This window comes from Phyllobates terribilis, unplaced genomic scaffold, assembly GCF_046119375.1.
Source record: "Phyllobates terribilis strain yellow unplaced genomic scaffold, ASM4611937v1 Scaffold_5__5_contigs__length_657084704, whole genome shotgun sequence".
NCBI lineage: Eukaryota > Metazoa > Chordata > Amphibia > Anura > Dendrobatidae > Phyllobates > Phyllobates terribilis.
In genome coordinates, this window is record NW_027362765.1 from 8748463 (window position 1) to 8776178 (window position 27716).

A 27716-nucleotide genomic window follows, 5' to 3' on the forward strand; every position below is an offset into this window, starting at 1 on the left:
TGTTTCTATGTGTTTTTGTTTGCCTGCCATTGGTTTTAACGGTGTTCTAAGGTGTTCGACGAACAGTTCGACGAACAGTTCCTCGAACATCCCGGTGTTCGACGAACCGAACCGAACCCGAACACTACGGGGGTGGCTCAACACTAGTCTGCACAGTCCTTAGCTAAACTTTTTCAGTTGTAGTATCACACAATTGTGTTCTCTTTTTATGTAAACATGTTAACATAATGTGCAGACAATTATTTAAATTACAGTCCCATTCAAGTGTAAACATATTGACATTAGGAAATGTTTGTAGAACTGTCCATGTCCATAATGGATCCTTCTGCTTGTCTAATAGTTTGTAACATGAGCCGTTCCCTTGATGATAGTCGATTGTAAAAGTATTCCATGATGTAGATACAGTACAGACCAAAAGTTTGGACACACCTTCTCATTAAAAGATTTTTCTATATTTTCATGACTATGAAAATTGTACATTCACACTGAAGGCATCAAAACTATGAATTAACACATGTGGAATTATATACTTAACAAAAAAGTGTGAAACAACTGAAAATATGTCTTATATTCTAGGTTCTTCAAAGTAGCCACCTTTTGCTTTGATGACTGCTTTGCACACTGTTGGTATTCTCTTGATGAGCTTCAAGAGGTAATCACCGGAAATGGTCGTCCAACAATCTTGAAGGAGTTCCCAGAGATGCTTAGCACATGCTGGCCCTTTTGCCTTCACTCTGCGGTCCAGCTCACCCCAAACCATCTCGATTGGGTTCAGGTCTGGTGACAGTGGAGGCCAGGTCATCTGGCGTAGCACCCCATCACTCTCCTTCTTGGTCAAATAGCCCTTACACAGCCTGGAAGTGTGTTTGGGGTCATTGTTGAAAAATAAACGATGGTCCAACTAAACGCAAACCGGATGGAATAGCATGCCACTGCAAGATGCTGTGGTAGCAATGCTGGTTCAGTATGCCTTCAATTTTGAATAAATCCCCAACAGTGTCACCAGCAAAGCACCCCCACACCATCACATCTCCTCCTCCATGCTTCACGGTGGGAACCAGGCATGTAGAGTTCATCCGTTCACCTTTTCTGCGTCGCACAAAGACACGGTGGTTGGAACCAAAGATCTCAAATTTGGACTCATCAGACCAAAGCACAGATTTCCACTTGTCTAATGTCCATTCCTTGTGTTCTTTAGCCCAAACAAGTCTCTTCTGCTTGTTGCCTGTTCTTAGCAGTGGTTTCCTAGCAGCTATTTTACCATGAAGGCCTGCTGCACAAAGTCTCCTCTTAACAGTTGTTGTAGAGATGTGTCTGCTGTAGTGTTGAGCGAGTATGTTCCGTTAACCCTTTCGCCGAGTATGCTCGGGCCGTGCTCAGAGTAGTTACAGCTGCTCGGTGATCTGTTTGAATCACTCCCGTGTGCATGATTTGCAACTGTTTGACAGCTTTATTACATGTGAGGAATGTGTCAGAAATAGACATTCCTCCCATGTGTTAAAACTGTCCAACAGTCGCAAATCATGCACACGGGAGTGATTCAAACATATCACCGAGCAGGTGTAAATACTCGGTGCTCGGCCCGAGCATACTCGGCGAAAGGGTTAACAGAACATACTCGCTCAACACTAGTCTGCTGCTAGAACTCTGTGTGGCATTGACCTGGTCTCTAATCTGAGCTGCTGTTAACCTGCGATTTCTGAGGCTGCTGACTCGGATAAACTTATCCTCAGAAGCAGAGGTGAATCTTGGTCTTCTTTTCCTGGGGCGGTCCTCATGTGAGCCAGTTTCTTTGTAGCGCTTGATGGTTTTTGCAACTGCACTTGGGGAGACTTTCAAAGTTTGCCCAATTTTTCGGACTGACTGACCTTCATTTCTTAAAGTAATGATGGCCACTCGTTTTTCTTTACTTAGAATTTATATTGTGGCAAGAAAAAAGCAGCTAACAGACTATTCAGTAGGACTATCAGCTGTGTATTCACCAGACTTCTGCACAACACAACTGATGGGCCCAACCCCATTTATAAGGCAAGAAATCCCACTTATTAAACCTGACAGGGCACACCTGTGAAGTGAAAACCATTTCCGGTGACTACCTCTTTAAGCTCATCAAGAGAATGCCAAGAGTGTGCAAAGCAGTCATCAAAGCAAAAGGTGGCTACTTTGAAGAACCTAGAATATAAGACATATTTCAGCTGTTTCACACTTTTTTGTTAAGTATATAATTCCACATGTGTTAATTCATAGTTTCGATGCCTTCAGTGTGAATGCACTATTTTCAAAGTCATGAAAATACAGAAAAATCTTTAAATGAGGTGTGTCCAAACTTTTGGTCTGTACTGTATATAGATAATTCCCTCTGCAGCCGAGATCTCCTTTGACAATTGCCAGACCGGGAGACGATTCCAATGTACTGCTGCTGTATCCAAGATAAAACACTAGGGGGAAAGTAGCGCAAATAGGGTCTTACCCAACAAACATTTAAGAGTATTTGTATCAGATTGTGCTTACCTGATTTGTACTCTTTTCTTTGGCGTTTTAAGTTTGATGTTCAGCTGCTGCGGATCCATGGGTTTCTCAAAACCGATGAATATCAGGATCTGGAGAAATTTGTGGATAATTCCCGTGCTGCTGGTTTATTGAAGACGTCAATTCAGAAAAGTTTATTAAATATAATAATTGAATATGGAACGTGCAGATCTCTCAGATGTTTTTTATATCAATTAATCTGTCTCTTTGCTTCTGCACTTCTATAGAATAAAGTGAAAAGATCTAGATTTTGGACCCATTGATTGTTACATCTGGGTGATCCCTTGGCTGTTGCAGGATAATATCTCTGTCCTGGTAGCGTAAAACTTTAGCCAGCACAGGTCTTTGTGGAAGCCCAGGAGGAAGATGAGCACTCTATGAGCTCGTTCTACAGCTTATAGGAGGGTTAAGGTTTCAAGCCTGATTATTAATTTCAGCCAGTTTTCAAAGAATTCAGTAGGAAAAGAGCCTTCTATTTTTTCAGGCACACCAATAAATGGTATATCATTGAGCCTTGACCTATTTTCAAGATCATCTGTTTCTGCCAGCTGTGCTTATATTTGCTGTTCTGCAAGCCTGTTCTCCTCGCTTGTATCGACTATCTGGTCCTCAATGGCACTGACTCGGCCTTCCACTGCCCCTGCTCTATTTTCTGCAGTTTGTGTCGTATACCTGCTATCTCATCTTTAAGACACCAAGATGTACATTGAAAGCAGATGGAGAGAATTTACAATGTACCACTGCAATGAAAACGTCTTTTAAAGTAGGTTCCTCAGGTACCTGTATGTCCCATTGGTGCAGATTAGGACGTGGGGCAGTGAGTATTGTGCCACATGCAATTTTGGGGTCTTTTCATCCCCTTCAATGCAGCTGCCTCTCCCATCTCCTGCACACCCAACTCCTCCACTTGGAGCCCATGCACAGGTGTGGGTAGCTGTTATAAGAAGGCCAGTGTCACCTGCTGAGACCTGTGTTTCTGTTCAGGCAAATTGCTACAGCCTGGCCACCACTTCTCTCCTCCTCGTCTCCCCTGCTCAATCTGTCTCCAGCGTGACAACCGTGGTGTCATCTTGGAGCGGAGAGCCTGCTTCTCCCGCAGTTTTTATGTGGCTTTTCCTGGTCATTTTTTACCCCTGGAGCAAATTACCTCCACACTCAGAAAGTTAACTGGTAGATGTATGACGATTTTCAGGATGGTCGTCAGGTTGTATATTGGATAATTAGCTAGATGCTCGGCAGGAGCTCTTACATCTGCTTGTTCACATATGTCGTCAGGGTTGTTGCACGAAAGTGCTGCTGCTTTCTTTATGAGTGGGATAGTCATGCAAGAGAATATTGCTACAAAAAAAAGGGACAGGCCTCTCTGACATTCACTTCAGAAAGGGAGTAAACTGTCCTGCATCCAGAAGTTGAGGACCCACCTAGGCAATGGCGGTAACAAAATCTTATCAAGTTGGGCCTAATGAATAACTTTGTAAAGGCTATGGATAAAAATGTAAAAGCATTCCTGCATTTGATTTATAACTTAACAAAGTTAAGTGAAGCAAATATAAAAGAAGGAGTCTTTATTGGACTTCAGATTCGTAAGCTTTTTCAAGATGAGGAGTTTCTTCATTTGTTGCAGGGCAAGGAAAAGGCTGTATCGTCTACATTTGCATTTGTGGTAACTAATGTTTTGGGAAACTCAAGAGCAGATACAGTAACTATGAAGAGTTGGTGTTATTTGTCCTCTAAACATATAAGGATCTTGGCTGTAACATGTCCTTAATGATTAATTTCTTACATTCTAGACTTTTCTTTCACCAAACTGTGGAGCAGTGAGAGACGAGGATGGTGAGAGATGTAACCAAGTTATTGCAGCTATGGAGAAAAGATATCAAGGAAAATGAAATCCATCAATGCTTGCAGATTACTGTTGCATAATTTTAATAGATGATCCGATACAAGCAAAAAACAGTGGTCACTGAATGAGGACTAATTTTGTAGTGCAATCTCTGTAACTGTTTAAAATTCGGAATAGGGTTTAGACAGGTTTTAGTTATTTGAATTGTTTCTAAGTTTTCGCTAATTAAATATCAGAAAATTGGCATAACAAAATATTCTGCATCTGTATATTTACAAAAATAATAATGTTTCAAAGTACTGAAACTTTTATCATTAATTATATGTAGCAGTAAAAGGAAAACTCAATTGTCCAATTTGAATTCAGGAGGTCAAACTCATTAAGAAATGGCTCAGTTCATAGCGGAACCTGACAACTTTTAAAAATATGTAAAACAGTGTTTCATAATCTGAAAGGTCCTTGAGCTAGGTTCTTCAGCTGCTCACTCAGGACGTGCAGCCTCTGTACAGGTCCCGGTACCTTCCTCTCCTCCTCTGCACCAATCAGTTAGATAAGTGTGGGGCTGGAGGAGACAGCAGTTCTCTCACTGATCAGGAAGGACACTGTATCATTGTTCTCGGTCACAGGAAGCTACCTCCAGTCTATAGGACACACTCATTTATTAGCAAGATTTTTTCTTGCTAAAAGTGTGTCTTTTAAAGTAAAACATTTTCCACATTAAGGATATAAAAAAGGCTTCTCCCCTCTGTGAGTTCTCTGATGTCTATTAAGATGCGCTTTCCGGTTAAAACATTTCCCACATTCTGAACAGGAAAAAGGCTTTTCCCCTGTGTGAGTTCTCTGGTGACTAAGAAGATTTGATTTATGGTTAAAACATTTCCCACATTCTGTACATGAAAAAGGCTTCTCCCCTGTGTGAGTTCTCTGATGTCTAACAAGATCTGATTTCTGGGTAAAACATTTCCCACATTCTGAACATGAAAAAGGCATCTTTCCTGTGTGAGTTCTCTGGTGTCTATCAAGATGCGCTTTCCGGTTAAAACATTTCCCACATTCTGAACATGAAAAACGCTTCTCCCCTGTGTGAATTCTCTGATGTTTGATAAGACTTGATTTCTCTGTAAAATATTTCCCACATTCTGAACATGAAAAAGGCTTCTCCCCTGTGTGAGGTCTCTGGTGCTTATTAATATTTGATTTCCCTGTCAAACATTTCCCACATTCTGAACATGAAAAAGGCTTCTCCCCTGCGTGAGTTCTTTGGTGACTAAGACGACTTGCTTTCTTTTTAAAACATTTCATACACTTGAAACAAGGAAATCTATTCTTTGCTGTGTGAATTTGATGTTTAAGAAAAAACTTTTTGAGGGGAAAACTATTTCCATATTCTGACCGTGAAAATGGCTTCTTAGCTTTAGGAACAGTTAGTTTTTTAATGCTTATTTTGTGACTTTGATTTTCCTTAGTAGTCGATAATGAATCAGAAGATAGGACCTGTTTGAAAGGATCAGATGACAGATCTTTGCTGTGAAGGGATGATGGTAAATTTGGAGTAATAGCATTCCCTTCAATTGTATCCTGTGAGATTTCAAGCTCATCTGATTTGAAAATTGAAGATGTCAGCTGCCACTCTGATCTCCTAGTACAGTCATCTGCTAAGTAAAAAAAATATTATATTTGAATAAAATATTCTTGAAATGTATATTTTTGAACATTTCTACTTAAACTGTTGTTACAAATGGCAAGTTATGTAAAAATATTGAATTATTCACCAAGACAATTCACAGTCTAATAGAAAACCTCATAGCATGAACCAGTAGAGCTTGGTGTTCAACTGTTTGTTCATTCTGCCTCCCAAATATGAAGTGTGCGAAAATAATACCAATAAAAATTTCTACTCATCTCACAAAAAACAAGCCTCCATCATCTGTCAATGGAAAAACAGAGGTTTCCACATCATTAGTGGCTCAAAAACTCTTGAAAAGAAACATGGCTTCCATAAACCAATACAGCAAAATCCGCTCTTCCAAAGTCAAATATGATCCCTACTTAACTCAAATGGAAAGCACCACACCCTACTAAACCTCACGCATAATGCCGGAAGCTGCCTGATACAGCCTTGTTCTCCGCTGGTTAAGTCCTCTGTGTTCAGCTCCCGTGTTGTGTATTTTCTTCTTAGTTTCCTCTTGTGATTCCAGCCCGTTTACGGACTACTATTGTGTCTTCTGATTTTGTATTTTCTCAGCCCTCCTGGTTCTGATCCGGCAACCTGACTATTCTTCTTGTCATCTCACACCACAGAACAGCAGACAACACTGTAGTCCAAGCCTAGAGGTCTTTGTGTAAGTACAGATCCATGTAGAGGGGTTAAAGGGTGATGGGCAAAACTTTGACTATAATAACACATCTAATGAAAAGATAAAAAAAAAGTAACTAGTGGTGAAACCTCTCTGGGATAATTAGAGTATGCATTTTGGTAGCTCCTGGCAATTTAAACTATAGTAAGGGCCAATATTTTCTGTCAGATGAGTATCAAGAAGAAATATACATTTAATGAGAACTTTAAAGCTGAGGTGTCTTAAATGGAAAACTCGGGCATTTGGAAGAGACAATGGAGACCTTTTTTGAAAGACTACCATTGAGTTACAGACTCACATAAGTGAGGCAGGCCAATCCCACCGCAATCAAACTATCATAGAGAATGAACCTGTATAAAAAAGAAGACAGAATAAAAAAACACATTACATCCCCAACAACAATGTATGTTGGGGGAGGGGGGGGGACTCCAACACTAAATCAGAGTTGCACTTATTTATGGTGGACCATTGGAGCTACTATGAGTCCTGACCAGAAGAGTACAGAAAGTATTAATGCTCACCATTTCAGGATAAATTGTATCTAAATTCTTTAGGATCGATAATATAATTTATGACGTGGAGTGAATCCATGAAACCAGGGCTCGAGTCATGCCAACATATCTCCTGCAGGCATGAATCAATTTTTTTACAGTCATCAACCACTCACAGCTTAGAGATATATCATAGCACAGGTGTAATGTTTTTTATATACTTTATCTATTTGAAGCTATTCGGCTTAAAAAGAAATTGAAAAGTCAGGGTAAAGGGAAACTCTGTTGTTATTATACAGAAAATCACACTTGACTCTCACTGCACGTTTAATGTTGCCGATCATAAAAGCGAGGTTTGGTCATAAAGACTGGACCTGGTCTTCTAGGGACCAAATGAGTATATTCAGCGGCACAGAAGGGAGAGAAGGTAGATTCATCTAATAAGATATCAGGGTTCTAAGAAGCCAACAGCATCATTACCCTCTGCTTTCTCTCACAGGCCCATCATAATATTTTTCTTCAAGTGATTTTCTAACTTGTCAGCACTTTCTACATATGCTGTCATTTGGCTTTGTAGTTTACAGATCTGGGCAGGTAAGAGTCAGAATCTTCTAATTTCAGTTGGTAGGTGGATCTTCCAGGTTGTAAGTTCTATAGAAAAGGGATTTCAATGCCCAAAGTCATTTGAACAGTTTTTGGTGGAGGACAATGTTTTGGTCTAGATGCAAAATGGTGATCACACGATTGTGATACAGATGGACTACATGACCGGTAAACCAGCCACAGCCTGTAACTGAGAAGAATCTGTGACTTCTCTGCATTTAGTTGTTACTACTCACCTGGACGGTTATCTGTAGGAATCTCCTCTTTAGACCGCTCATCACCCCTCACATATGTCTCTGTAGTATTAATATGGGTCAGATCTTCACCCTGAAAAAATATTGTACAAGTCACAGACAGATGGAGAAGTCACATCTATGATCAGTAGTGATGAGCAAGTACCATAATATTTGTAATCGCTATACTCGTAACGAGTACTTTGTAATAGCAAGTACAATGTAAGTCAATGGGAAAAGAGAGTAATTTTCTGCTGCACCCTACAAAGGGGCCTGGGGGCCTGAGGAAAAGGCTGGAATGGATGGGAAAGTGATGTAACAGAATGGGAAGAGCATGGAGAATATGCCTGCATTTCTGACTCACATATGGTTTCTGGGAATAAGTTTGTCGTAATATTACGCCACAGACACACAAGAACAACTACCAAACTTAACCTAAATTGCATTTAACAGGCCAAAAAGATTAAGAAACAGGTTTTCCTGTACAATCACTTGTATATAAGGCTAAATAAACCAGAGAAACCTAAAAATATCCCTTTTAGCCTTTGTTCACACATACTGTTGTGGCTTTTTTTTCGCCTTTTATAATTGGGAGGGCCCTTACTGATACATTTTGTAGGTCCCTCTGTTATACATCATTTTTAGTTCGCTATTCCCCAGCACTTTACAAGCACAGCTAGAACGCACCAGTAGCTATGTAGATCCTTGACCTGAGAGGCCTCAGGTGGCTCTGTAACATGCGTTTTGGAGGGACACTCAGATAGTGGAATACATATTCAATAGCAGTTTACAATGTGACCACTGTAGCGTTGGGCTTGACCCTCCTCCTCCACCACCATGTGATACTGTGGCCCTAAATTTAAAAGTACAGAGGCCCTGCAGTAGGCAGGAAAGCTGAGTTTTGTGAGAGCCCTCGTGTGGCCGTGTAACATACATTTTGAAGTGCACTCCTCTAGAGATTTTGGAGGTCTCTCTTGTGTACATTTGAGAGTGCCCTCTCTTATTCATATTGTAGGGCCTTCACTCTATTATTTAACTCATTTAAGGGCAGAGACTACAGAGATAAAGGGCAATAGATATGGAGTACTATAAGGTAGCAGTGAGTGCGGCCTGCGATCCTCAGATATGGCTGAACTCTGTGAACCGGAAAAATAAAGCTGCACTAGTCAACTGGATGACGAGCTCAAATATATCACTTGTGCAAGTCAATGGACAAAGGATATATGGTGCCCCCCTCCAGGAAGGGTTGGAGAAGCTTCTCCAAATGTCTCAGAGATTTTGATTGTCAATATTCCCCAGATTATATAGGAAGAGAAGACTTCTTGATACTGTACTACTTGGTCCGCTGCAGAATATGCATCGTATTTCCAAAAATTACTCCTGGGGGCTGTGTCATAGGTGCAGGGAGATTCCTTGACAAGGGCCTCCCTTGTCAAACATTATCTACGATGGAGTACTATAGTAGTTGTGGCCCTCAATTCAAGTTTTCAGAGGGCCATCAGTCGGTCATCAACAGTCAGTGTAAATTTCTATTGAATATGTATCCCCTATCTCAGTCATAATGTGGCACAACCTGTGACAAGGGCCTCCAATGACAAATATTAGTTTGGTAAAACCACTGTACATTTCAGATTTGTCCACTGCACAATGTGCATAGGGTTTGTAAACATTAGCCCTATGGGCTGAGTCATGGTTGATGAAGGAAGCCACCATCCCAAGGGCCTCCAATCACAAATAGTAGTTAGGCTGGAGTAGGGAATACTGTCCTGGTTTGTTCACTGCACAATCTGCATAGGGTTTGTGAAAATTAGCCCTATGGGCTGAGTCATGGTTGACGCAGGAAGCCACCATCTCAAAGGCCTCCAATCACAAATAGTAGTTAGGCTGGAGTAGGAATACTGTCCTTGTTTGTCCACTGCACAATCTGCATAGGGTTTGAAAAAATTAGCCTTATGGGCTGAGTCATGGTTGATGAAGGAAGGAAACGGGTTCTTATGGGAAGGGGGTGAAGTTAACAGCAGTAGCATGAATCTGCATTTTTGGTGAATTTAGGTTGGCTTGCTGTCATCTGGAGGGATTACAAACTGTGGAGATATCCAGTCCTTGTTGAATTTAATCAGAGTAAATCTCTCTGCATTTTCTGTGGAGAGGCGTGTGCGCCTATCAGTGATGATTGCCCCGCTGGAACTGAAAACACGCTCAGACACCACACTAGCATCCGGGCAGGCCAGCACCTCCAAGGCATAGAAGGAGAGGTCAGGCCAAGTGTTCAGTTTAGACACCCAATAATTAAAGGGAACTGAAGCGTCAGAAAGGATGCACGTATGGTCACTTAAGTAACCCTTTGACCATGTTCTGCAACTTATCCCTCCTTGGCATTGTTACAGGCACAGATAGCCTTTGCTGTTGTGCTGGTTTATTGAAAATTGCCCAATTTGTGCACATTTTCCTCCCACCTCCGTTGGAGCGGGTGTTCGAGTACCTTCCCATTATCCCTTGGTGTTGAAATGAGCTGGTACCTCTGCCACCAGCATTATCTGAGGGTGATGTTTTCAGCAACTGATCTACAATGGCCCTCTTAAACGATTCCATTGTAAAACTCTTTGGTGACTCCAAAAGGAGAGAAGGAAATGTCTCCTTGTACCGTGGATCGAGAAAGGTGGCCAAGCAGAATAGGTTGTTGGATAAAATGTGTATAACGCGAGGGTCTTGCCACAGACACTTACACATGAACTGTGCCATGTGGGCCAAGCTGCAAAAAGGCAAATTTCTGTGCCCCCAACAGTAGAAAAAGTACCCATCCTCTCCTCACACTAACTCGCCTCCTCGTCCTCCTCTCCAGCCCATCCAGCCGGGACAGAAATGAAGCTTGGGTTGGGTGTCCCCTTTGTAGCATTACGAGTCCCCTCGGTAGCACAGAAAAACAAGTCCTCTTCCTCCTCATCTTCCTCCTCATCACCCATTGTTGCCTCAGAATATTGGCTGGGCTGGGTAGTAACACCCATTGGGAAATCTGGCTCCATACCAACATGCTGGGCACTCAAAACTTCCTCTTTGAGATTATGCAGTGATTATTTCAAGAGACACAGCAGCGGGATGGTTATGCTGATAATAGCCTGATCCCCACTCACGAGGTTGGTGCAGTACTCAAAGTTGAAGAGGAAGTGAGACTGGCGATCGATAGGCTTAGACCCAAAAACATTCGAGGTCTTTAGGGCCTCTAGGGACTCTTTAGTCTCCCTCTTGACTCACGTGTTTAATGAGTGTCTCTCCTCGGGCACTCTGCTGAGATCATTTAGGAGGTTAGCTTTGATCATTGTGTCGAAGGCTAAGGATCCGTCACGCATTGAGAACTGGCGTCCCATAGCACTTCTCACTGTGGACAGGAAGATTTTAGCTAAGATACTTTTCAACAGGCTAGTGAAGTTTGCACCCCGGTTCCTTTCAGAGGCTCATCACTGTTGCGTTCCTGGCCATAGCACTTTTAGTGCTGTTCTTGTTGTCCGAAAGGCCGTGGAGCAAGGCAGGGCAGGCCTTTCGAACGGGTTCTTGCTGACCCTGGATCAGGCAAAAGCCTTTGATCGGGTTAACCATGAGTACCTCTGGTCCACTCTTTTGAGGTATTGTCTGCCTGGAGGGTTTGGGGACTGGCTTAAAACTAAGACCTTGTACGCAGGGGCTGAGACTTTCCCTCTGGTAAATGGGTAGATTGGACAACCTTTCAGGGTAGGATCTGGTGTCCATCAGGGCTGTCCTCTTAGCCCTTTGCAATTGACCCCTTCCTCAGAAGGATCGATTGTGGATCGTTGGCAGGGGTGCGGATGGGCAGGGTGGCGCCGGAGGCTATCCTGAGGGTAGTGGACTATGCGGATGATGTCACAGTCTTTGTTTCTTCGCAAGAGGAGGCAATGGTGGTGATGTCAGAAGTGGAGCGCTACTCAGAGGGAGAGTCCAAAGTCAACCAGGATAAGTGTGAAAGTCTCAGGCTGGGAGGCGGAGATCCCGGGTTTGATCTTCCGGACACCCTCCCCGAACCCCAAGAACACGCCAAAGTCCTGGGCACCGTTTTTTGGCCAGGGTGCTTACCCCATGAAAAACTGGGAAGGCAGAATCAAAGGTGTCGCCCAAAGAGTGGACCAATGGAAGGGTTAGTCTTTGACCCTGAGGAAAAAGGTTGGCCTGTGCAAAGCTTTCATGCTCCCCTTGCTAATCTACCTGGGCAGCGTCTGTGTCTTGCCAGAGTGTCTCTGGACACGGGTCTACAGTCTGTTCATCCAGATGTTATGGGGGAATAGACTGAACCTAGTCAAGCGGGAGGTCACTTACCACACGAGGAGACTAGGGTGGTTGTATATGGTGAACCCTGTGGTGTTCCTAGTGAACACCTTCTTGAAAGTTAACATGGCACACCTCTGGAAGGAGAGGGCTCCTCTGTGGGTATTATCCTGCAAGGGATGGTTTCAGCCTTTCTTCCAGGAATGGGAGACAGGGGGAAGATTGAAGGATCTTCGCACACTGCATGGGCATCTCCCGGCTTATGTTACCCCGGTTCTGAAAATGATCCACCGGTGGGGTCTGGGAATATGAGGCCCCTCCCGAGGAAGCTCCTCAATAGGAGGGTCTTGCTTTCTCATTTTCAGAGTCCATTGGTCCTCAAGGACTGCCCAAGTCAGGATCTGGAGGTTGGGTTGAGTGTAATTGTAGCAGGGTCCCCAGGAAGTACTGGGACTTAACTTGGCACTGCTTCCAAGATAAGCTGTGTGTAAGGGGCAATTTGAAGTACAGGGGCTCCGAGGACAGGAATTGCCCCCATGAGGCTTGTGCTAACATGCTGGAAAGCATGGAGCACTTCCTGCTTCATTGTCCTTTTAATACAGAGGTGTACAACAGGGTGGGAGCTTCCATTTGTTGGTCGTGGCTGGCTACTCTGTCCTATGCCGGGTGGGCCTATGGAGCGTTCGGAGACCTTGGGAGAAGGGACCGAACCACTTTATTCATAGTAAGTGTAGTGGTCAGGTATTTCACATGGAATGCACGAGTTTTAATTTCGACGCAGAGTAAAATCCTCCGTGTAGATGAAGTTTGTAGGAGCATCCTAGGTGACCTGGTGAACGTACCTGGCACTCCAAGATATGGTGAAAAGATTTTTTAGGAATTTATTTACATGATTCTTCAAAATTAATTTGACATTTCGGCCTCATACGGCCTTCATCAGAACAGTAAATTAATCAGCAAAATATAATGTGAATATATAACACATTCTCAAAATATACAACATAATCAATTTATATAAGAATCCTAGTTTGTATAGCAAGTGCATATTACCTACACAAAAAGAAATATATAATAGAGGAGAGCAATTCATGATATGGAGGACAATGGCTAAATACATTTAGTGTGATTTACAGACATATAATGCTGCCCAGTGGATGTATAGAGGATCAATCAACTGCTGTAAGAGAAAGGGGAATAGCACAAATCACTATAACTGTGCACACTACCACACTAGAACGTATGTGCAGGACCTCAACAGCTGAATAATACTTACCAAAGTCACTGAAGGGCATAAATGTGGCGCTAAATGGAGAGGAGCACGATCGCTGAGCGTGCTTTATGCCTAAATTTTCGGATCATGACGTTGATCCGGCGCTTGGAGGTCACATGATCAGCTTCTGGACGCGTCACAGGAAGTGACGCGCCGGGAGAAGTATGTCGCCACTAGGCACCATGTTGGTGGGCTAATGGTAGGGTCACATGGTGTATAATGTGACGCGTCACCGGAAGTGACGCACCAGGTAAGAATTGTCACTATAAGGCGCCTTATTGGTGGATGGGAAGTTCAGTATCAATATAAAGAGTGATGCGCTTGACAGCATGATAAGGGGTAAGTAAATTCCTAAAAAATCTTTTCACCATATCTTGCAGTGCCAGGTTCATTTTGTTTTTTACGTACGGAGTGGAATCCTATCTGGGCACCCAAAACAATAAAGGAGTGCCACGTAGACTTTTTGACCACTGGTGAAGGTACATTCTCTGGAGAATGAAAGACTGGGTGCCCGGAAGGCGGCCAGTCTCTGGAGGGGCTTTTCCTTCAGGGTGCCTTAGTCCGGTAGTACTCTATATCCTGGTGGTGGGCTGATGTCTTTCCACCCTACATTTTTTTTTGTATTTGTGTCTCCTGAATAGGTTTACAAGCATCGAACTTGAGCCTTGGATGGTGAGTGTAGGTTGCCTTTGCCCTGGTCTCTACTCAACTTGGTATGGCAGATGCTACAGACTACAATGTTTTTCTATGAAGGACTTTCAGAAAAAAAATTCCACACAGCAGCTGAACGCCTCCTTGCCCTGACTTGGAGCACAGCGAGGGTGCTCTTGGGAACAGTTGACCCAGTTCTCACTCTGGGCAAACCACGACCCCTTGGTGCCTGTGTTGGTGCTACATATCCATCTTCCTCTGTGTTGCGGTCATGGCTATGCATGCCAACGGTCCAGGTCGGATCAGTAGACTCATCATCGACCACCTAATTTTCCACCTCATCCTCCTTTCCAGTTGACATTGTAGGCTGACCTGATAGCAACTGTGTCTCATCCTCATCAGCCTCCACCTCTGGAGACAAAAAATGACGTTCCGCCAAGTGGCTTTCTTCTGGCCGTAGATCCTCAAATACTTGAGCATCAACGCACGCAACATCCTCTTGTCCCTCTTCAATGCTGCACGGTGATAGTCCAGAGCCAACCAAAGGATACGTACCAAACAGATCCTCGAAGTGGCCAAGCTTGGGGTCATATACAGAATAACTGAGGTGCAGGTCGGGGGGCACCTGGGAAATAGTCACCACAACGTTATACAATTCCACATGTGCTTCAGTAGGGTGCCCAGCAAGGGAGTCACAAAAACACTGAACTTCAGGAGGGCAAAGTTTGATCAGCTAAGAGATGCCCTTCACCTTATAGACTGGGATAGTATCTTCAGTAATAGGAGCACGGATAGAAAATGGGAAATTTTCAAAACAGTCCTACATAGTCACTGTAGAAGGCACATACCTTATGGGAATAAAAGGGCTAGGAATAGGAGGAAGCCAATGTGGCTAAATAAGGAAGTCAAGAGGGCAATGAAAAACAAAAAAAGGGCTTTCGGTAAACTTAAACAAGAAGGCAGCGAGGAAGCGCTAATATCTTATAGGGAAAAAAACAAAATCTGTAAGAAACAAATAAGAATAGCAAAAGAGGAGACAGAGAGACTAATTGCCAAGGAAAGTAAAATGAATCCCAAACTGTTCTTTAACTATATAACCAGTAAAAGGATTAAAACTGATGGAGTTGGCCCATTGAAAAATAACCTGGGTAAAATCATAGAGGGCGATGAGGGTAAAGCAAACTTACTCAATAGCTTCTTCTCCACTGTTTTCACAAAAGAAAACAATTTATCGGAGGAAATGCAGAGTGATAAAGTAAACCCTCCGCTAAATATCACCCACCTAACCCAGGAGGAAGTTCAGAAACGCCTAAATAATATCAAAATAGACAAGTCACCAGGCCCAGATGGCATACACCCCCGGGTACTAAAAGAATTAAGTAATGTGATAGACAGACCGCTGTATCTTATATTCAAGCACTCTTTATGGACAGGGACTGTCCCACTAGACTGGCGCCAAGCAAATGTGGTACCAATATTCAAAAAGGGGTCTAAAAGTGACCCTGGGAGCTACAGACCAGTAAGCTTAACGTCTGTTGTGGGTAAATTGTTTGAAGGATTTCTTAGAGATGCTATTGTAGAATATCTTAATGATAATAACTGTCTAACTCCATATCAACATGGATTCATGAGGGATAGCTCCTGCCAAACAAACCTGATCGCCTTCTACGAGGAGGTGAGCTCACAGCTGGACCGGGGAGAGTCAGTGGATGTTGTATACCTTGACTTCTCCAAAGCGTTTGATATCGTGCCACACAAAAGGTTGGTATATAAAATGAGAATGCTTGGTCTGGGGGATAATGTGTGCAAGTGGGTAAATAGCAGGCTGAGTGATAGAAAGCAGAGGGTGGTCATCAATGGAGTAAGCTCAGCGTGTGTCAGGGTTACTAGCAGGGTGCCTCAAGGGTCTGTCTTGGGCCCTATATTATTTAATATATATTTATTAATGATCTAGTGGAAGGGTTGTATAGTAAAATAGCAATATTTGCAGATGATACTAAACTTTGTAAAGTAGTTAATACAGAGGAGGATAGGGCACAGCTACAGGAGGATTTAGATAAATTGGGGAGTTGGGCCAAAAAATGGCAACTGGGGTTCAAGGTTGATAAATGTAAGGTCATGCACATGGGAAAGAAAAACAGCAGTCACCCATACATATTAAATGGGAAACCGTTGGGGAAATCTGACATGGAGAAGGACCTGGGCGTCTTGGTTAACAGCAAATTAAATTGGAGTGCCCAGTGTCAGGCAGCAGCTGCGAAGGCAAATAGAGTCATGGCATGCATCAGAAGAGGAATAGGGGCATATGATGAGAACATTGTTCTTCCTCTGTATAAAGCGCTGGTAAGGCCGCACTTAGAATATTGTGCTCAGTTCTGGGCTCCGGTGCTCAGGAAAAACATATTGGAGCTAGAGAGGGTACAAAGGAGGGCGACTAAGGTAATAAAGGGAATGCAGGGACTAGAATACCCAGAGAGGTTGTCAAAATTAGGCCTATTTAAGTTGGAAACGAGAAGGCTTAGGGAAGACCTCTTAAACATTTATAAATACATCAGGGGGCAGTACAGAGATCTCTCCCATGACCTGTTTATACCAAGGATGGTGATAAAGACGAGGGGGCACACTATGCGTCTGGAGGAAAGGAGGTTCCTGCACCAGCATAGAAGGGGATTCTTTACGGTCAGAGCCGTGAGACTCTGGAACTCTCTGGGAGAGGAAGTGGTGATGTCCAACTCACTTAATGAGTTCAAGAGAGGCCTGGACGCCTTTCTTGAGAACAATAAAATTACATCTTATGCTTAGTGATAGTTAATTAATCCAGGGATTTAATCTGACTGCCAGATTGGAGTCGGGAAGTGAATTTTTCCTCAATGATGTAAATTGGCCTATACCGCATGGTTTTTTTTGCCTTCCCCTGGATCAACGCTGCGGAAGAGCTGCAGTGCCCAAGAAATAGGCTGAACTGGATGGACGCTTGTCTTTTTTCGGCCGTATAAACTATGTAACTATATGCCTCCTGTGACGGATAAAGGCTGGAGGAAGGAAAACCAGATTCAGGATTGGATGGACCAGCCTTCTGTGTATCCACAGTAGACTGTGTGGTCGTGGAAGATTTGTTGCTGCTTGACAAATGCGTAGAGGCCTTGTCTGCTATCCAAGACAGAATCTGCTCTCGCTCTTGTGGCTTCCACACACGTTTACGTTCCAGATCGGGAAATTTTTCCAGGAACATAGTGGATGCATCAAGCTTCTTCTGACCTGACACAGACTGAGTGCCTTCTCGCGCACCACTGAAAATACCACGTCCACGTCTCTTAACAACAGGCTTTTTTGGCATTTTGGGTTTTGTTGACAGATTTTCAGATGTTGATGGCACAAGGCAAGCTAGCTGTCACAGCCAAAATAGTGGTTAAAATGGCCTGGTGTGTGCTTTGTAGCAGGCAGTAGGAAATGTTTAGATTACTGCTTTGTGTAGGGCACTCAATCATTTAACTGGACTAAAATGGACAGATGGCAGGCTGACACCCCAAAAATAGTGGTTAAAATGGCCTGGTGCATGCTTTGGAGCAGGCAGTAGGAAATGTTTGGACTACTGCTTTGTGTAGGGCATAAAACACTTTTTTAGTGGACTAATATGGACAGAAGGCAGGCACTGACCCCTAAAACAGCCGGGAAAATAGATCAGTGCTAAAAAAAAAAAAGGCTACTTCTGTGTGTGCTGGAAAAATATTGCTTTGCCTCTGACAAGAGCTGTTTTAATATGGACACTGCAAGAACACTACCTAATACACTCCCTACCTAATACACAATCTCTCCCTCCTTGTACTCTGACTTTGTTGTGTGTCTTCAGCTCTGAAAAGAGCTATTTTTTGGTGGTATTATGGAGCTAGTAAGCGGCTCCTTTCAACACATAACTAGTATACACGGCAGGTAGCCCTTAAAAGGGCTTTTGTTTTATCAAGAGGCCTAAACACTCTCCCTAGCAGCTCAGCAATCTCTCCCTATGCTTATAGAATGCAGGCTCCAGACGCAATGTGCACAAAATGGCGGCGGCAGGGCTTAAATAGACCTTATGACGCTTGGCGGCCAGCCAATCACAGTAATGCCACAACCAAGATGTCTGCGGCATTACTGTGATTGGTTATGAAGCCCAGCATGTTTAGTGGCTGCAAAGAAGGCACCAAAACTGCCGGGCGGGACATCCGAATATAGCGAGGCGAGTACACAAATACTCGCAATATAACGAGTAACCCAAATACCGTACTATCCTTGCGAATAGCGAATAGTAACGAATACACTCGCTCATCACTAATGATCAGCTCTAATCCTGCCATCGCCACCATTCTCATTACACAAGTATAAACCATATAATTCTGGTGGATAAAACAAGACCGAACACAAGACCTTCAGGCCGTATACACATCACAGGAGAGATCTCATGACACCTTCTCTCCATCTACCTGATGATCCTGAGGAATATTGGGATCTTCTTGTTTACAGTCCTGTGGAAGAAGAGGATGTGGACATCCCTTTGGTGTTGTCCTCTTACTGGACAGATCTAGAGGAAGCACATACAGGGACTGGATTAATTCTTTACATATAGACAATTATAGGCAGTGTATTCAGTCCTGTCTATTACCTGGTGATGTGAGGGGCTGGGGAACCTCCATCTTGACGTCCTTGTACAAATCTTTGTGTCCTTCTAAATACTTCCACTCCTCCATGGAGAAATAGACAGCAACATTCTGACATCTTATAGGAACCTGACACATACAATGATAGAGTTAACCCCCCAATCCCTTCATAGCTTTACCAGAAAATGTCCCAGCATTCCTCATTCCTAGCAGTGTCACCTCTTCAGTCAGCAACTCAATCATCTTGTAGGTGAGATCTAGGATCTTCTGGTCATTGATGTCCTCATGTATCAGGGGGTGAGGTGGAAGCTCCGTGATTGGGCTCAGGGTTCTTCCCCATCCTCCAGATAAAGGGTCCTGACAGCGCTCACTAGAGGTCTTCTTCACTACTGTGTAATCCTGATTATGGAGACACACATTCACAAATCTCACTACAGATATTTCCAGAGTCCTCACTTCTCCAGTTCTGTCTGTTATTTCCATAGATAAGAATGATGTAATGTGACGTCATCAGAATCTCTCACCTCTCCAGTAAGCCGGAAGAGGATCTCTAGGGTGAGATGTAATATTTTCTCAGCCATCTTGTCTGTGTCTATATTCATCTTTAACCCCTTAATAACATCTGACGTACTAATACGCGTCTGTGCCCTGGGACTTAAGAGCCAGACCCGTATTAGTACGTCATATCTTTAATGCGGCACCGCGACTTAAGTCGCGGTGACAGCATTAAAGTTACGGTGCCATCCTACCTCCTGGTAGATGGCGTCATCATCCCGGGGGCTGTCGCCGCCCCCCCGCACCAGCGATCGCTGTGATTGGCTGTTCAAATCTGAACAGCCAATCACAGCATTTCTCACTGTTTCCGGCAATGTGATTGCCGGAAACAGTGATCTGCAGCCTAGGATCGGTGCTCCTATGAGCACCGATCCTAGACTGTTGCTAGGACACCCCAGCCCTAGCCCCGGACTGCTATGATCGGTGCGATCGCCAATCACATCGATCGCACCGATCGTAGCGCGACCGCGCGGTGACAGGGCGGTCATGGGCGGTGACCGGCTTGTGACCTGCCTGTCACCGCCCCATGACCCCCTGTAATGTGACTCAAGCCCCCAGACTGCTGTGATTGGAGCGATCAATGATGACATCGATCGCTCCAATCAGAGTACCTGAATACAGGTGACCAGGCGGTCACAGGGAGGTGTCACCCCTCTGTGACCCCCTGTGGTGCGTGCTCTGCTCCAGCCATGTCTGATTGGTGCAATCAGTGTCACCAATCAGATGGCTGGGGCACAACATGCACCACAGGGGGTCACAGAGGGGTGACACCTCCCTGTGACCGCCTGGTCACCTGTATTCAGGTACTCTGATTGGAGCGATCGATGTCATCAATGATTGCTCCAATCAGATTACCTCCACCTGTCACCACCCCATCATCACCCTGTGACCGCCCTGCAGACCCTCACATTTGGTGAGGATTTCTACAGAGCGATCACATCTGATGTGTCTGTGCTGGGCCTTGTAGTGCCACAGAATATTGTCACTGTTCCAGTCGCTGCTGCTGCCGCTGCTCCTGGATCTTCTGTTCCAGCGTCCTGGATCTTCTGCTCCAGCTCCTGGATCTTCTGCTCCTGACCTGCTGTGGTTCCTGCTCCAGAGCCTGCTGCTGATCCTGCAGAGAAGACTTTGGTAAGTCTGTTCTCCCCTCATCCACCCCAATCCCCCCTCCCCCCTCTTTTTACCCCCCCTTACCTTTTTTTTCTGCGTCCTGCAGCGGTCTCCAGCTCTGGTCCGAGTCTCCAGCTCCACTCCCGGTCACCAGCGCCGGGCTCCTGGTCACCAGCGCCGGGCTCCTGGTCACCAGCGCCGGGCTCCTGGTCACCAGCGCCGGGCTCCTGGTCACCAGCGCCAGGCTCCTGGTCTCCTGCACCGGGCTCCTGGTCTCCTGCTCCGGGCTCCTGGTCTCCTGCTCCGGGCTCCTGGTCTCCTGCTCCGGGCTCCTGCTCCTGGTCTCCTGCTCCGGGTTCCTGGTCTCCTGCTCTGGGTCTTCTGTTCCAGTCCTGCTGACCCTTTGGTAAGTCCATCTCTGATCTCCCCTCATCCACCCCAATCCCCCTCTTCCCCCTCTTCCCACTCCCCTGTCTTTTTACCCCTCTTCCCACTCCCCTGTCTTTTAACCCCCCTTCCCACCCCAGTGTCCCTGTTAATTCTTTTGCTTCTGATCTCCAGCTCCAGTACCGGTCTCCTGCACCGGGCTCCTGGTCTCCTGCACTGGGCTCCTGGTCTCCTGCACCAGGCTCCAGGTCTCCTGCACTGGGCCCCTGGTCTCCTGCACCGGGCCCCTGGTCTCCTGCACCGGGCTCCTGGTCTCCTGCACCGGGCTCCTGGTCTCCTGCTCCGGGCTCCTGGTCTCCTGCTCCGGGCTCCTGGTCCGGGCTCCTGCTCCGGGTTCCTGGTCTCCTGCTCCGGGTTCCTGGTCTCCTGCTCTGGGTCTTCTGTTCCAGTCCTGCTGACCCTTTGGTAAGTCCATCTCTGATCTCCCCTCATCCACCCCAATCCCCCTCTTCCCCCTTTTCCCACTCCCCTGTCTTTTTACCCCTCTTCCCACTCCCCTGTCTTTTAACCCCCCTTCCCACCCCAGTGTCCCTGTTAATTCTTTTGCTTATGATCTCCAGCTCCAGTACCGGTCTCCTGCACCGGGCTCCTGGTCTCCTGCACCGGGCTCCTGGTCTCCTGCACCGGGCTCCTGGTCTCCTGCTCCGGGTTCCTGGTCTCCTGCTCCGGGCTCCCGGGCTCCTGCTCTTCTGTTCCAGTCCTGCTGACCCTTTGGTAAGTCCATCTCTGATCTCCCCTCATCCACCCCAATCCCCCTCTTCCCACTCTCCTATCTTTTTACCCCTCTTCCCACTCCCCTGTCTTTTTACCCCCCTTCCCATCCCAATCCGCCTCACCCCAGTGTCCCTGTTAATTCTTTTGCTTCTGATCTCCAGCTCCAGTACCAGTCTCCTGCTCCGTGCTCCTGGTCTCCTGCTCCGGGCTCCCGTCTTCCTGCTCCGGGCTCCCGTCTTCCTGCTCCGGGCTCCCAGTCTCCTGCTCCGGGCTCCCGGTCTCCTGCTCCGGGCCCCCGGTCTCCTGCTCCGGGCTCCCGGTCACCAGCGCCGGTCTCCTGCTCCGGGCCCCCGGTCTCCTGCTCCGGGCTCCCGGTCACCAGCGCCGGTCTCCTGCTCCGGGCTCCCGGTCTCCTGCTCCGGGCTCCCGGTCTCCTGCTCCGGGCTCCCGGTCACCAGCGCCGGTCTCCTGCTCCGGGCTCCCGGTCTCCTGCTCCGGGCTCCCGGTCACCAGCGCCGGTCTCCTGCTCCGGGCTCCCGGTCTCCTGCTCCGGGCTGATGTCATACATCAGTTGTGTAGTGTTCGTCAGATTGTCCTACACAACTGATGTATAACACTACATTACAAAATTCAAAAATCAACTAACACTACCAAAAAGGGGGCACTTGTTAGGCATTTCACTGTTTAGGCACATCAAGGGCTCTGAGAACATGAAATGACGCCCGCAGACCATTCCATCAAAGTCTGCGTTCAAAAGCGTCACTCCTTCCCTTCCGAGCCCTTACATGCGCCCAAACAGTAGTTTTTTTCCAACACATGGGGTATATGAGTACTCAGGAGAAATTGCACAACAACTTATGGGGTGCAATTTCTCCTAGTACCCTTGTGAAAATATTTTTTTTTGCATTTTTGTGGAAAAAATGTTTTTTTTTTATTTTCACAAGTCAACATTATGATTTTCTGAGAGGCACCTGGGGGTTCAATGGGCTCACCACACATCTATATAAGTTCCCTGGGGGGTCTAGTTTCCAAAATGGGGTCACTTGTGGGGGAGCTCCAATGTTTAGACACACAGGGGCTCTCGAAACGCAACATGGTGTCCGCTAACAAATTGGAACCATGTCGCGTTTGGAGAGATCCTGTGTGTCTAAACATTGGAGCTCCCCCACAAGTGACCCCATTTTGGAAACTAGACCCCCCAAGGCACCTATCTAGATGCATAGTGAGCACTTGGAACCCCCAGGTGCTTCACAAATTGATCCATAAAAATGAAAAAGTGTTTTTTTTTTCACTTATTCAATTTTACGAATCAATTTGTGAAGCACCTGGGGGTTCCAAGTGCTCATTATGCATCTAGATAGGTGCCTTGGGGGTCTAGTTTCCAAAATGGGGTCACTTGTGGGGGAGCTCCAATGTTTGGGCACACAGGGACTCTTCAAATGCAACATGGTATCCGCTAACAAATTGTCGGCTCAAATTGTTAGCGGATACCATGTTGCATTTGAAGAGTCCCTGTGTGCCCAAACATTGGAGCTCCCCCACAAGTGACCCCATTTTGGAAACTAGACCCCCCAAGGCACCTATCTAGATGCATAATGAGCACTTGGAACCCCCAGGTGCTTCACAAATTGATTCGTAAAATTGAATAAGTGAAAAAAAAACACTTTTTCATTTTTATGGATCAATTTGTGAAGCACCTGGGGGTTCCAAGTGCTCACTATGCATCTAGATAGGTGCCTTGGGGGGTCTAGTTTCCAAAATGGGGTCACTTGTGGGGGAGCTCCAATGTTTAGACACACAGGGGCTCTCGAAACGCAACATGGTGTCGCTAACAATTTGAGCCAATTTTGCGTTAAATTTGTTAGCGGACACCATGTTGCATTTAGAGAGCCGCTGTGTGCCCAAATATTGGAGCTCCCCCACAAGTGACCCCATTTTGGAAACTAGACCCCCCAAGGCACCTATCTAGATGCATAGTGAGCACTTGGAACCCTCAGGTGCTTCACAAATTGATTCATAAAAATGAAAAAGTGTTTTTTTTTTCACTTTTTCATTGTTACGAATCAATTTGTGAAGCACCTGGGGGTTCCAAGTGCTCATTATGCATCTAGATAGGTGCCTTGGGGGGTCTAGTTTCCAAAATGGGGTCACTTGTGGGGGAGCTCCAATGTTTGGGCACACAGGGACTCTCTAAATGCAACATGGTGTCCTCTAACAAATTTAACGGAAAATCGGCTCAAATTGTTAGCGACACCATGTTGCATTTGGAGAGCCGCTGTGTGCCCAAACATTGGAGCTCCCCCACAAGTGACCCCATTTTGGAAACTAGACCCCCCAAGGCACCTATCTAGATGCATAGTGAGCACTTGGAACCCTCAGGTGCTTCACAAATTGATTCATAAAAATGAAAAAGTGTTTTTTTTTTCACTTTTTCATTGTTACGAATCAATTTGTGAAGCACCTGGGGGTTCCAAGTGCTCATTATGCATCTAGATAGGTGCCTTGGGGGGTCTAGTTTCCAAAATGGGGTCACTTGTGGGGGAGCTCCAAAGTTTGGGCACACATGGGCTCTCCAAACACAACATGGCGTCCGCTAATTATTCAAGCAAATTTTACAATCAAAAAGTCAAATGGCGCTCCTTCCCTTCCGAGCCCTGCCGTGCGCCCAAACAGTGTTTTTTCCCCAAATTTTGGGTATCTGCGTGCCCAGGGGAAATTGCACAACAAATTTTGGGGTCCATTTTTTCTTGTTACCCCTGTGAAAATAAAAAAAATTGGGTCTAAAGTAACATTTTTGTGAAAAAAGTTAAATGTTCATTTTTTTCTTCCACATTCAAAAAATTCCTGTGAAGCACCTGAAGGGTTAATAAAGTTCTTGAATGTGGTTTTGAGCACCTTGAGGGGTGCAGTTTTTAGAATGGTGTCACTTTTGGGTATTTTCTGTCATAAAGACCTCTCAAAGTGACTTCAAATGTGATGTGGTCCCTAAAAAAATGTTTTTGTAAATTTTGTTGGAAAAATGAGAAATCGCTGGTCAACTTTTAACCCTTATAGCTCCCTAACAAAAAAAAATTTTGGTTCCAAAATTGTGCTGATGTAAAGTAGACATGTGGGAAATGTTATTTATTAACTCTTTTGTGTGACATATCGCTCTGATTTCAGGGCTTAAAAATTCAAATTTTGAAAATTGCAAAATTTTCAAAATTTTCGCCAAATTTCCGTTTTTTTCACAAATAAACGCAAGTGATATCGAAGAAATTTTTCCACAATCATGAAGTACAATATGTCACGAAAAAACAATCTCAGAATCAGGGGGATCCGTTGAAGCGTTCCAGAGTAATTACCTCATAAATTGACAGTGGTCAGAATTGTAAAAATTGGCCCGGTCATTAACGTGCAAACCACCCGCGGGGCTTAAGGGGTTAATGGGTAAATCAGGAAAATTCTCTTATATAGAAGATATTCACTGTGAAGATCCGATATTGCAAAGACCTGAATGAGAAGTTGAGCAGATGTAACGTCATAAAAACCCTGTGTAATAATACAATTGCTGGAGATAATAAGGGAAACATTTCAGGAGATTTATTAATTTACAGTATTTAGTTTTCTTCTTTACATCTACTAATAAAAGCTATATATTTTAGGCCACAGACAACAAGCAGTTTCTTCCTCAGAATCTGTTAGTGAATACCTTACTCAGACTCATCTTCCTTATTGCTAATTCTAATCTCATTTACCAACACTGGAATCGGCATTAGCAATACTGCAGGAGATATTGATTACACGTGATATGAGAAATAACTACTTCATGATGAAGACGAAATCTTCATCTTCTACTACAGCTCTATAAACGTATTTGGCCAGAGTCCGTCACTGACTACATCACCACCGGCCGTCTATATGTTTCCCGTCTTCACCGGACTGTCATCTTCTATCACGTTAGATATCAGGTCCGATTCACACTCAGAAGTTTGAGGCATTTATAAAAGCTTGTTTGTAAGAACACAAAGACAGGAGCTATTTGATACCAAAGTTTCCATGTACAGTGTTTTATGGGGTTTATTTCTGGCCTTGGTCTTTCCTATATTACAAGAAAAACTCCATAAACAAAGCGGATATTAAAATCAGAAAATAGGAGGAATGATCCAGTGTATCAGGATATAAACTTGAATAAAACATAGCTTTTATTGAGCCATTAAAAAATGCTGCTACCACCATAATAAGTCTTAGTGCACACAAGGATCACAGCGGTCTTGACCTATGTGTTTCGACGTGTAGTCTTTATCATGGTCTGTCTGAACTGTGGACTAGTGAGCATATAAAAGGTAGGTTGTAATTAAAGATAATAGTTATGTGCTCACTAGTCTCTGAGGTCAGTATGATTAGCATAGACAAAAGTGAAATAAAAACGTTAGTGACACATATATTATTATCCTCTAAAATTAATATCATTGACATGTAGAAAAAATAAAAATATTTGTGATTCAAATCTAATATATACTTACCTTATAATGTCTTCACATTCTGTTCCATCCAGATGTGTCCGGATCCCAGAATTCCAAGCGGCGGAAGTTCGCCAACTGCCATATTGGGACACCCAAGTGATGGGTGTCTCAATATGGAAACCGCTGATGGTACCAGCCTCATGCGCGGTACCACCAGCTGAACACCGTCGCACCACACCCACACTGTACACGCCATACGCACCACACCCACACACTGTACACGCCGTACGTACCACACACACACTGTATACGCCGTACGCACCACAGACACACACTGTATACTCCGTAAGCACCACACACACACACTGTATACGCCATATGCAGCACACACACTGTATACGCCGTACGCACCACACACACACTGTACACACTGTATACGCCGTACGCACAACACACACAGTATACGCTGCAAGCATCACACATACACTCTGTATGCACTAAACGCACCACTACACACACACTGTATAAGCCGTACGCACCACACACACACAGTATACGCCGTATGCACCACATACACTGTATACGCCATACGCACCACACACGCCGTACGCACCACACACACTGTATACGCCGTAAGCACCACCACACACTCTGTATGCACTGTAAGCACCCCTACACACACACACTGTATACGCCGTACGCACCACAGACACACTCTGTATACGCCGTACGCACCACACACACACTGTACACGCCGTAAGCACCACACACACACACTCTGTATACGCCATACGCACCACACACACACTCTGTATACGCCGTAGGCACCACACACACACTCTGTATACGCCGTAGGCACCACACACACTGTATACGCCGTACGCACCACACACACTGTATAAGCCGTACGCACCACACACACTGTATAAGCCGTACGCACCACACACACTGTATAAGCCATACGCACCACACATACTGTATACGCCTTACGCACCACATACACACACTCTGTATGCACTGAAAGCACCACTACACACACACACTGTATACGCCGTATGCACCATATACACACACACTGTATACGCCGTACGCACCACACACATACACTGTATACAACGTACGCACCACATACACACACACTGTATACGCCGTACGCACCACACACACACACCGTATACGCCGTACGCACCACATACACACTCTGTATACACCGTACGCACCACACACACACTGTACATGCCGTACGCACCACACACACTGTATACGCTGTACGCACCACACACACACACACTCTGTATGCACTGTACACGCCGTACGCACCACACACACTATACGCCGTACGCACACACACACACACACACTGTATATGCCGTATGCACCAGGACACACACACACACTGTATACGCCGTATGCACCACACACACACTGAATACGCCGTACGCACCACACACACACACTGTATACACCACATACACACTCTGTATACGCTGTACGCACCACACACACACTCTGTATACGCCATACGCACCACACACACACTGTATACGCCGTACAAACCA

General features: G+C 45.1%; 1 protein-coding gene across 1 annotated transcript in view; it reads right to left on the reverse strand.

Annotated features, from left to right (window-relative positions):
* Positions 1 to 4448: 4448 nt before the first annotated feature.
* The window catches only part of LOC141271744 (uncharacterized), a 41034-nt gene continuing 17766 nt past the window's right edge, over positions 4449 to 27716 (reverse strand). Inside the window, exons 2-6 of the mRNA XM_073681842.1 lie at positions 19106 to 19285; positions 18892 to 19015; positions 18713 to 18810; positions 8060 to 8150; positions 4449 to 6024 (exon numbers count right to left, since the gene is read on the reverse strand). Coding sequence (XP_073537943.1) covers positions 5090 to 6024; positions 8060 to 8150; positions 18713 to 18810; positions 18892 to 19015; positions 19106 to 19129 — 1272 coding nt within the window. The 5' untranslated portion in view covers positions 19130 to 19285 and the 3' untranslated portion in view covers positions 4449 to 5089. The remainder of the gene's footprint in view (positions 6025 to 8059; positions 8151 to 18712; positions 18811 to 18891; positions 19016 to 19105; positions 19286 to 27716) is intronic.